Source organism: Tupaia chinensis, unplaced genomic scaffold (genome assembly GCF_000334495.1).
Source record: "Tupaia chinensis unplaced genomic scaffold, TupChi_1.0 Scaffold139389_1, whole genome shotgun sequence".
NCBI lineage: Eukaryota > Metazoa > Chordata > Mammalia > Scandentia > Tupaiidae > Tupaia > Tupaia belangeri.
In genome coordinates, this window is record NW_006199275.1 from 53,791 (window position 1) to 65,136 (window position 11,346).

At 45.5% G+C, this 11,346-nt stretch overlaps 1 protein-coding gene across 1 annotated transcript in view; it reads right to left on the reverse strand.

Moving 5' to 3' along the window:
* The window catches only part of KAT2B (lysine acetyltransferase 2B), a gene marked incomplete at its 3' end in the record, with an annotated part of 88,227 nt that overhangs the window by 53,776 nt on the left and 23,105 nt on the right, over positions 1-11,346 (reverse strand). The window contains exons 3-6 of the mRNA XM_006161870.2: positions 9,352-9,497; positions 4,138-4,230; positions 2,365-2,546; positions 274-465 (exon numbers count right to left, since the gene is read on the reverse strand). Of these exons, the coding sequence (XP_006161932.2) occupies positions 274-465; positions 2,365-2,546; positions 4,138-4,230; positions 9,352-9,497 (613 nt within the window). The remainder of the gene's footprint in view (positions 1-273; positions 466-2,364; positions 2,547-4,137; positions 4,231-9,351; positions 9,498-11,346) is intronic.

An 11,346-nucleotide genomic window follows, 5' to 3' on the forward strand; every position in this document is an offset into this window, starting at 1 on the left:
CTTCCTGACAGCGGAACACATGAAACAAAGGCATTCCCCGTCTATGGGACTCAGTGACAACAGCCCAGGCAGGGCTACGGGAGCCATGACTGCCGCGGACACGAGTCGGCTCATGAATACCCTGGAAGACATCCGAGCTTGCAGAGGGAGCTGAGGGCTGTGTCCCTCATCCCGAGAAGGCTTTCTCTGTCATTTCCAACCTTGGTATTTATGCAGACTTCATCGTGTGTTTAGCACCCTCAAGCCCTGGGATCAAACAAAGCTCTTCCTTACTTTGGAAAGTGGGTGAGGATTAGAGTCCGTTTTTCCAGGGGCAGTTTGTCTTTCTCCTGTCTTGCTTGTTCCAGCAGTTGTCGCCTCATCACAGTGAAGACCGAGCGAAGCAGTGTTCTTCCAAATACCTGGGTGGTTTCGTACCGAGGTAGACTGTCACAGAACTGTGGCACGTTGCAGTAACACAGCCACCTGCCAGGGAGGGAGACAAGCACCATCAGCAGCCTGCGAACCCCAGGCCATCTGAAATGCCAAGAGACCAGCCACGCAGGAGAAACCAGGCCTGCAGAGGCAAGGACACTGCCACCACCAGCCAGTGAAGCGTGGGAATTACATGAGCTCGCTCTTACGCCACCGCCTGGGTCCAACTCTAAAACCATCCTATCCTGCAGCACCACGTACTAAGTCCTGGAGTCAGACAGGCCTGAGATCAAATCCCTGCTCTGCCGCTTAACTTGGGAAATGGAATTACATTCTCATGTCTCTGTTTCCTCTTCTGTAAAATAAGGACAACATTAATGCCTAGGGGGCCAGCAACTGGCATGGTGGTTAAGGTATTGGACTTGCACATGGCTGACCATGGTTCAAGTCCTGGACCTGGTGACTTGCTTTCTCACTTCCCCCCTTCCCTCTCAGTTTCTCTCGGGTGAGCACATGTGCCTTATACCAAATTTTAAAATAAAGTAATCATCATTAATCAAATTGAATAGATCATCATCAAAGAAAAGCAATAATAATACTGACTTGGTTAGGTTCTTGGAAACCCAAATGAAATATATTAGGTCATTGGAAAAATCACATTTTTCCGTGTTTCTATGCAAAAATGCATCACAACTTTTTCGATGACCCAGTACATAAACAGACACGAGATTGTGTGTAGAGTGCACAGTGCAATCTGACCTTCTGGCATGGTTTTAAAAAAATGAACAAAATTAAAGGAGCTGCAGAACTCCCTTTGTGGAAGAATCCACATTCTTCTACCTAGTCCCTTAAATAAAATGTAAGGTTTCTTCAAAATGCCTACTCAGCATTCACACATCACCAGAGCTTTGGGGGGAAGATAAAGATCTCCAAGCCTGTTCAAAACACAGTCACAACACAGGAAGTAATAAGCTCCCACCACCTGTCGCCCCGGTACACTGCTCAGGGACTCAGACCCAGTCGAAGTGCATGCCTGCGTCACGCAAGAGCAGAGGGAAACCGGGGATTTTCCTGAGATCTGACCGCAGATCTGGGTACGCCGGCTATGTGGATCATCCAGCTGTGAAGGCTCCTTTAGCCAACAGGGCTAGAGAGTAAAAGTCGATTCAAAAATCATCTTTTTCATTTGGGTGTCCCAGAGATGCAAGATCTGAAACTCCCAAGGCCCAGCGACATGAATAGAACAGTGGAAGTCCCAGAGGATGGCACCAAACCAGGGACAGGTTAAAGAGTTTAATTTTCTATATTAAAAAAATAATAGTAAATAGTGGGACCAGCAGATGGCGTAATGGTTACGCAGCTGGACTCCCACGTAGCTGACCACAGTTTGAGTCCCAGAACTGACCGGGAGAGACAGGAATGGAGGAGCAGGGATTGCAGCGTGGCCCTCTCTCCTCTGGGGGATTTCCTACTTTCTGTAACTCTGTCTCTCCGGCGAGTCTACACCCTCTGTAGCAGGCTACAGGGCAGAGGGGTGGTCATGGTGTGAAGACCCTGCTGAGGGTGTTTCTCATGAAGAAAATAAACTTAAAAAAAAGAAAAAAGAATACACACACACACACACACACACACACACACACACGAGTTTTTTAAAAACTATTTTGTTTAATCTTGGAAATCTCAATTCAAACTAAGCACATTGCAGACACTCAGCTGTCACGTGTGGCTGGGGACAACCATATTGGGTCTACACAGTTGGGATCCTTCACCCCAAAACTACAGTGCTATTCATGACAAGTGGGACCGTGCAGGTTGAACGCACGGACCTTCGCTCTGAGTTCACTTGCAGCTCCCTGACAACCGGGCAGCCCGACTCGCAGAGACAAGCAGCAGTTCCACATCTGGGCCGGGCCCCGTGGGGCCAAGGAGAAGGACCTGCCGGCCACGTACCTTGTGTAGTTCTCTTTGTAACCAGAAATGTCGTCGTTGGGAGATCGCAGCCTTCGTTGCGATGGGGCCTCCAGGTGCCAATAATTGATACGGTTCAGGAACATTTCCGCCAACTCGACTATGGTTTGCCTTTCTTTCGATGGCAGGTGACTGAATTTGTACTGTACAAAGTTATTCACGCCCTGAAAAGGAGGGAAGGCAACAGATTCATGCAGCCATGTCGTACTCATCCGGAACACCCACACAGCCAGCAAGAACAGACATTTCTCTATTCACAAAAATCCCTTCCTTTTCCCTAAAAGAAACCAACAATGCCCAGAAGGAATCTGACTTCAGATCACACTGGATGAAACCCGACAAGACGAGAGGCTAGGAGCTGTTTCTCCATGCCCGCCACAGTCCTGAAGCGTTAAAGAGGACATCAAAACCACGTTCTGAAAGGTCAAAGCTCCTTAAGAACGATAAAATAGGAGTGTTTTACAGAATTATTCTTGCCCCGCCATCAGCACAGAAGCTCATGTATGACTCAGTTCATGGATAAATACTCTGCTTTTACATTAAGAAATGGATGATCGAAAGGTTTCCAGCATGTTTTCTCCTGGGCTAATAAGCCACTAAAAATATAAACCCTTTACTATCACACTTTGGGTTTCAGCAAGCTTACAAAAAAAAAAAAAAAATGGTATTCAAAATGATGTGCTCTCTTTAGAAGCTGTGGATTAATTTAGCCTTTGCACTGAATAACTCCCATCTAATTTCAAATAAAAGAACCAGGGGCCAACAGGAGGTGGTTAAGGGCGCTGGACTCCCACATGGCCGACCATGCTTCAAGTCCCAGACCAGGAGGCTTACTTTCTCACTCTCCCTCTCTCTCTCTCTCTCTCTCTCTCTTTCTCTCTCTCTCTCTCTCACTTTGTCTCCCTCTGGTCAATTTAAATTAATTCGTTAATTAATTTTTTTAAAAAAAGAACCATAGATTCCTATTTAAGAGAGTTTGGAGACAAAATTTATTCTACTGATTAAAAAAATGCATTGATTTGTTAGGACTCTATCGTGTCTTCTGGGGTCATTCTCACCAAAACATTCAGTCCAAGGTGTTTGCGGTTTATTCAGCCAAACAATGCGAGGTTAAAACGTGATGCTGATGAGCGAGACCCACACCACCTAGCAGAAAACGTCTGTACATTTGAACAAGTTCCCTGAGCAAAACTGCTTCTTTCTGGGAATCGTCACGCTGCACGAAGTCGCTTTCTGACTACAAAATCTCATTTGCTTTTTACATTTTTTGCTTGACTTGCCAACGTTTTTCACATTGCTCCTGAATTCCCTCACCTCGATAGGCTTTTCCAGATAGTGACACACAAAAGGACAAAGACATCATTTTAAAATGGCAACAAGAAAAACCGCATTTCACAAGTCCTTGCAAACTACTGTCAAACGTAATATTTTCTTCCTCAAATATACAGGGGATTCTGAGTACATGACAACTCTCAAAGACCAAGACTAGGTCATGGACTGTATTGAGTAGGCATTTCGGATCCAAAGGGTCCAAGACAATTTCTTTTTTTTTTTTTTTTGGTTCAGTTTAATTTAATTTAATAATATTATTATTTATATACATTCAATCGCTAAGGTCCAAGACAATTTCTACAGACTGGGTGAATATCCCGGAGCGTGTGAGCACTGAAGGAAGAGGTGTAGACATGTGAGAGGAAGATCGAAAGGTCTTTCCAGCCTTAACGCAATAAAAAATGGCATGTCTGTATCTTGTACCTGCTCAATACTTGGCTTTTCAAAAGGGGGTTTCTTCTCCAAAGAACCTTCAACCACAGGTTTTCCTCTTTGTAAAATAGACTTTCTCAAGAGCTGCAAAGAAATCATTAAAGTCATTATCATGAAGCCTTTTTATTTTCTCTCTCTCTCACATACACACCTTTTATAGAAGTTACTATATTCTATTTATCTTAGCTATATATCAACAATTCTTTAAATCAGTAAAATGGGCAACTATCTGCTAACGCAAACTGACCTTCCAGCTAATGCCCAGAGCTATGAGGACCTGGACCTTGTGCGTCTGGGCAGCCAGGCCAGTGGAATCCCGTTCACTCTCTCCCTACTGTTTCTGGCTTCCCACCGACCCGGAGACCCCGGTCTCCGAGCTGCATTCTCTGTGCAAGCCCACTGAGGCCACCGCAGGTGTGCTGAAGCGCTGAAGGGCCCTGTTTAAACCCCTGCAAAGCTGGAATCCACCCTGCGCCAACGAGGCTGCAGACAGGCGCTGTTGACAGGAGCTGCAGACTATGCACATGGCTGGGCCCGGCTCTGCGGGAGGAACCTCAGGGCTCTCGAACGAATAGCAGCTTTCACTGTTACCATCTCTTCATTTCCCGTCCACCCACAGGACGAAGACCAAGCATCTGGCATCTCAATGCCCACAACACAAAGCCATTTTCTTCACTCCTGTCATGGGAGTTGAAAGCACTCAGAGAGCCATCGCCAAAGGGAAAAGGGGACACAGGCTCACTCACCACGTAAGAGGTCAAACTGTTGGATTTGGAAATGCTTCACCTTCAACCTTTGCTTCGCTCTTTCGAAAGCTTTATATGTGCACCAGGTGAGGTATGGCCATGCAGCTATTTAAAGGACACCTTTCTCGTTTTCCTCTACCTATGACCTTTTCCATAAAAACAGAAGATGGCCACCATTCTCTTAGGAGTTCATGAAAATGGATGAGCCCTAAGCTTGAAGATCACCACGTGTCATCACCACACTAAGTCTTGCTTTGGTTGTTCTAGTTTTATTTCTTAGAGGATTTTGCCTTAGAGAGTGTGCGTTTGCCAGAGACAGAGACAGAGAGATGGTGAGAGAGAAAGTGAGAAATCACCACCCAGGAGGGGTGGTCACACGACAATCCCTTCTCCTCCATTCTTCTCCCAGGATCTTGGGCATGCACATGCATCTGGTGTGATTTTGAAGTCGCTGGGTCCGGGACTCGAACCATGGTGGGCCATGTTGGAGTCCAGCAACGTAACTGCTAGGCCATCTGCTGGTTCCAAAGTTAAGTCTTACGAGGCCCTCAACTCCAAGGAGCGCCACATACGGTATTAATACAGGCACTTGCTGATCCTTCCAGTGAATTATGCCCAATTTTACAAAAAATAAGTTTTCAATACAGATAAGTCATTGTGTATTTCTTTTTTTAGAGAGGTTTTTGCTATAGGGCGTGTGCGCTTGCCAGATAGACAGAGAGAGACAGAGAGTCAGAAAGCGAGAAATCACCCTCCAGGGGGATGGCGCATCGCACTCCCTTCTCCTCGGTTCTCCTCTTGGGCATGCATGCACACGTGCCCGGCATGAGTTTTAAGCCACCGGGTCCGGGACGCGAACTGCGGTTGACTACATGGGAGTCCAGCGACATAGCCATTATACTAACTGCTGGTCCCAATTCACTGTATATTTCTAAGAACATATAAAGATTGATCATAAAACTTAAATACAAATAATTCTGGGCATTGTCTTTTTCCCTAGATAAAACAAGACCATATGGGGACCAACAGATGGAGTGATGGTTATGTCGCTGGACCTCCACACGCAGTTGAAAGCAGTTTGGTCCTAAGCCCAGTGTCTTAAACTCACGCTGGGTGTGTGTGTTCACTGGAGAGACAGAGGTAGACGGAGAGACAGAATGTGAGAAATCACCCCCCCCCCGGGAGGATCACTCCACAATCCCTTCTTCTCCAGTCTCATCTTGGGATCCTGGGCACGCACATGCACCGGTGTGAGTTTTAAGCCACCAGGTCCAGGACTCAAACTGCAGTCGACTACGTGGGAGTCTAGCAATATAATTATTATGCCATCGCTGGTCCTAAATTTTATTTTAATGCTACTAAAATATATCATTCATTTTAATTATTATTATATATGAGACACAGAAACTGCCTTTTAAGACCAAGAAATGGGTGGAGGATTTATAACTTATTTTCACAAAGGATACTTCTTTTGGTGGAGGTTGGGGGAAACGATGAATATTTTGGATTGTGTTACCCTAAGCAAATACATTGAGACTGTTATTCGAAGATGAAGGAGGTAAAAAAGAGGATAAAAAATACTTCAAAGCCGAGCAATCCTTTTTGACCTGTCTGGCTGGTTATAAACCAAGAGGAGGGTGACGGGTGGAAACCCTGACACCACCTCCACCCCCGGTAGGGCAGGGGGAGCTGCCGGGGAGCTGCCAGGGAGCTCAGCTCCAAGACAAACAGCTGCAGCGGGCCGGCCTTGTTTTCCTTCAGCTAAGACCTTTTTCCGAAGAAGCTCTGAACAGTGAGGAACTTGCCAGGGCTCAGTCTGGACGACTCGGGGCTCAGGGCCATGGCAGCGAATCATAACCTGGACAGGTCTAGGGTCTCTACAAATGGTGGCGAGGAAGCTTGACCCCCCCCCTCCCCTCATTAGGTTCTAGAGTTGATATTCCCAATAATCTTCCACAATTTAAAGAAGTATTATTCCCCCTCCCACTTCTGTTTGCTACACACCCAAAAACCTCCATTAGTAAAGTAAAGGACAAAGGTTAATGGGACCAGCAGGTGGCAAGGTGGTGAAGGCACTGGACTCCCACATAGCCGACCACACTTCAAGTCCCAGACGTGGTGGCTTGTTTTCTCACTTTTTCTCTGTCTCTGTCTCTCCCTGGACAAATTTTAAAGTAATAATAATAAGGGACTAGCAGATGGTGCAATGGTTATGTCACTGGACTCCTACATGACCAACCGCAGTTCAAGTCCTGGACCCAGCGGCTTGAAACTCACAGCAGGTGCATGTGCGTGTGTGCCCAAAATCCCAAGAGAAAGGACTGTGGCATGGCTATCCCCCTGGGGAGAGGATTTCTCACTTTCTGTCTCTCCAGCAAGCACATTTGCCTTGTAGCAAAAATATGTCTGAAAAAATAATAATAAATTAATAATTCATTTCTTTAAAAGAATTCTTTTTATTTAACTTTATTTTTTTTAATTTTTGACCAGAGGGAGAGACAGACAGAGTGCACAGGAGAGAGGGAAAATGAAAAAGCAAACCACCAGGTCCAGGACTCAAAACACAGTCAGCCATATTGGAATCCAACACCCTTAACCACCACATCACCTGCCGATTCCAATAATTTTTTTAAAAAAAAAGAGACAAAAGTTAATAAAAAAGGGAGAAGGGGTGTCTGAAAAAATAATAATAAATTAATAATTCATTTCTTTAAAAGAATTCTTTTTATTTAACTTTATTTTTTTTAATTTTTGACCAGAGGGAGAGACAGACAGAGTGCACAGGAGAGAGGGAAAATGAAAAAGCAAACCACCAGGTCCAGGACTCAAAACACAGTCAGCCATATTGGAATCCAACACCCTTAACCACCACATCACCTGCCGATTCCAATAATTTTTTTAAAAAAAAAGAGACAAAAGTTAATAAAAAAGGGAGAAGGGGGAACCAGCAGTTAGCGTAATGGCTATGTCGCTGGACTCCCACGTAGTTGACCGCGGTTCGTGTCCCGGACCCGGTGGCTTAAAACTCACGCCGGGCGCGTGTGCGTGCGTGCCCAAGATCCCGAGAGGAGAATGGAGGAGAAGGGATTGCAGCGTGACCATCCCCCCTGGGGGGTGATTTCTCGCTTTCTGTCTAAAAAAAAAAAGGAGAAGGGAAAGTTATGGATCAAATAGTTCAGACAAAAAAAAATAAAAGCTGTAAGAATTAGATAGGAACTTTGCAATGAGATTCCTAGCCGTCAAGGGAAGAAAGGAAACTTAACGTAAAATTTAGCTATCCCTGTCATGTAAAAATGAAGCACAGTGACACTAATACTGAGAAGCAAATTCTTCCTGGGTATAAGCTCTGAGGGTTTTGCTTTTTAAGTTCTTTGTAAGGCTCACACAACACAACGTAATCTAAAATGCCCTCAACTGCTACATTTGGGGTTTTTTCTTGGGAGAGGGGGGTAATTATTCCTTCTGATGGTTCCTTTCATTTCTCTCATTTTTGGCAACCTGAAGCTCTCCTATTCCCAGCACCCGTCTCCCTCTGGTATCTGTTAGTCCTGGCTGTTACCAGAAGCTGGGTGAGACATACTTCTACAGGAAGGGGATGCATGGGCCCAAGTGGAGCTGAGGCAGAACCATGAAGTGGCAGCTCCGGGAAGCGGTAGCAGTAACAGCAGCAGTAACACGACTGGTGCCCACAGGCCACAGAAAGCACTGCGTGTGACGCCAAAATAAACAGAGGAAGTCCTGATTCCTCCCCACCCTGGCCTCTGTGCCGTCCCCACACAAGGTCACCCCTACTGCACGGCCTGGATGCCTGTCCTTCCTCCGCCCTCACAGCTCCTGCCTTACCTCAAGTCTCTGTGCAACCGTGGTCACCCAGGGTCAGGAGGGCTGCCCTCCTCTTAGCGAGTCCACCACCACAACAACCCCTGCCCTGTGTCTCCCCTACCCGCCTCATCACAGCACTTGTTACCTGGGGACTGCCTGGCCTGCTGCGGTGTGAACTCCAGGGGAGTCCGTGCCATGCACAGGGCAGGCGTGCAGGAAATATCTGTCAGGTGGTTCGAAGAAACCCACGTGCGTGTGCAGACAGATATTCCACTCTGCATGCAAGTGTGCATGCCCTCAAGGGCTGTGAAGAGCTCAAAGCCCAGTGACTCATCCTGGAGGATCTGTCCTTAAGAAAGGCAGGCTTCGGAAAACCCTGGGGACAGAATCTGCTGAGAGCTGAGAGCCTTCACGCCCCTGGCCTGGCATGCCCTCGAGGGGAGTGAAGAGCTCAAAATTCAGTGACGTCCTGGAGGATCTGTCCTGAAGAAAGGCAGGCTTCGGAAAACCCTGGGGACAGAATCTGCTGAGAGCTGAGAGCCTTCACGCCCCTGGCCTGGCATATGGAAACGGAGCAGACCTGAACAATGAGTTTAAAAGGGAAAAAAGGCCTTTTCACTGGTTAAAAAAATCTCACCTTGAATAGGTAGAAATAAACTTGTTTGGTATCTGCATCTTCTTCCTTGTGGACACAGGTAAAAAGATACTCCACATCCAGCACGATCCCCAGAAGTCGGTTCATTTCTTCCTCGGACACATTTTCCAGGTGAGAAACATGAGCAGCTTCGGATAAGATCAGGGGAACACAGGTAAGAAGTCCGTCGGAAACTACAAACACTGCTGTTCTCAACAGAACCTTCCCATCCGTTCACCAGGTTTCATTGTAAAGAAGAGGAAGTTTCTGAAGATTAAAGTCTTCTCACAAAATCTACTTATAATTAAAAGACTGCTGTGTTGTTGAACGTTCCCATCCAACACTAAAAATGGCCAAGCAACTAACGTATTAAGATAAGGTGTTGTTTTTTTTCTTTAAGAATTATTAATTTATACTTATTGTTATTATTATTATTATAAATTTGCTATAGGGCACATGTGCTCACCAGAGATAGACAGAGAGAAAGTGAGAAAGCAAGATGCCAGGGCTGGGACTCAAACCATGGTCTGCCACATGGGAGTTTAACATCTTAACCATCACACCACCTGCTGGCCCCCAGATAATGTATATGTTAAGAACTGAAACTTGGTGACCAACAGATGATGTAATGGCTACATAGCTGGACTCCCATGCAGTAGACCACAGTTTGAGTCCTGGGCCCAGCACCTTAAACTCACACCGGTCATGTGTGCATGCATGTCTAAGATCTCAGGAGAAGAATAAAGGAGAAGGGATTGCGGCATGGCCATTCCCCCAGGGGGTGATTTCTCGCTTTCTGTCTGTCTGTCTCTCTCTTTCTGGTGAGTGCACGCGCCCATAACAAGAAACTCTCAAAAAAAAAAAAGTTTGAGCATTGAAGTGCTTAAGATGATTTTTAAAGAAAAACTAAAATATGTTAGAAAAAAAGGCCTTTCCTCACCTTTTTGAAAGGGGGAGTTAAGGTAGTTGAAGGATATGCACTAGGTGTTGGGCCTGGGCCAATCTATCTAAGACCATGGAGCGGAGCTCTTCCCACTGAACCATACTCTCACTCAGAAGCCTAAGATAGAGGATGCTGCCAGGCCTCACCATGTCCCCTCTCAACGCCACCACTGGCTTCCACGTGTCAGCACTCCTCTACTAACTGGCTTTCGCTGTCACTGCAGGCTTTCATCCTAAGGCAGACAAGTAATGAAAGAGGAAGTGAGAGTGACTGGCCCCAGGTAGTGGGGTATTTGCATGTGTGTACACACAACAGAACATCTCTAAGGTGTTAGGAGAAGAAAGGCATCTTTATAATCGCTCTGCCTTCTGCAGTGCTGAATAAACCTAGGGTGGTTAAGGACACTGGGCTCCCACATGGCCAACCACGGTTCAAGTCTTGGATCTGGTGGCTTGCTTTTTCACCCCCCCCCCACTCTGTCCCTCTCTGGTCAAATTAAAATAAGTAAGTAAATAAATAAATAAATAAAGTTAATAAACTAATTCTTAAAAAAAACCTAGAAATTTGAAAATGCCAATGCTATATTATCATATTATCAAATAGAACAGAAATGGATTGAATTGGTTCTAAGAATGTAAATAATTTACATCATGGAAAAATTGTATGTGCATGTGTGTAAATGCAACAATTAATGTTCAAATCCATTACTTTGCATTTGGCTAAAAAAAAAAAAAAACCATGGACTCACTGACTCCTTCTCTAAAAGATACCTAAAATTAGACTTCATTTTAGGTAGAACATTTGCTGGGTCATTTTTTTCGTAAGACTGCAAGATGTTCCTTGAGGTCAGTCACAGGCCTTGGGGAGCCAGGCCTCATTCTGGAGATAATGAAGTGAAAATTTTTATGTCAGTTATTGACAGAAATAACTTTGTTTAAGACAAGTTTTGCCTTGCAAAGTTTCAATGTCTTTCTGATGACAACCTCCGAAGGCAATCCATACACAGCACAGTGCAATTCTCCGTCATGAGAAACACTGTACCCAGGGTGCTAACA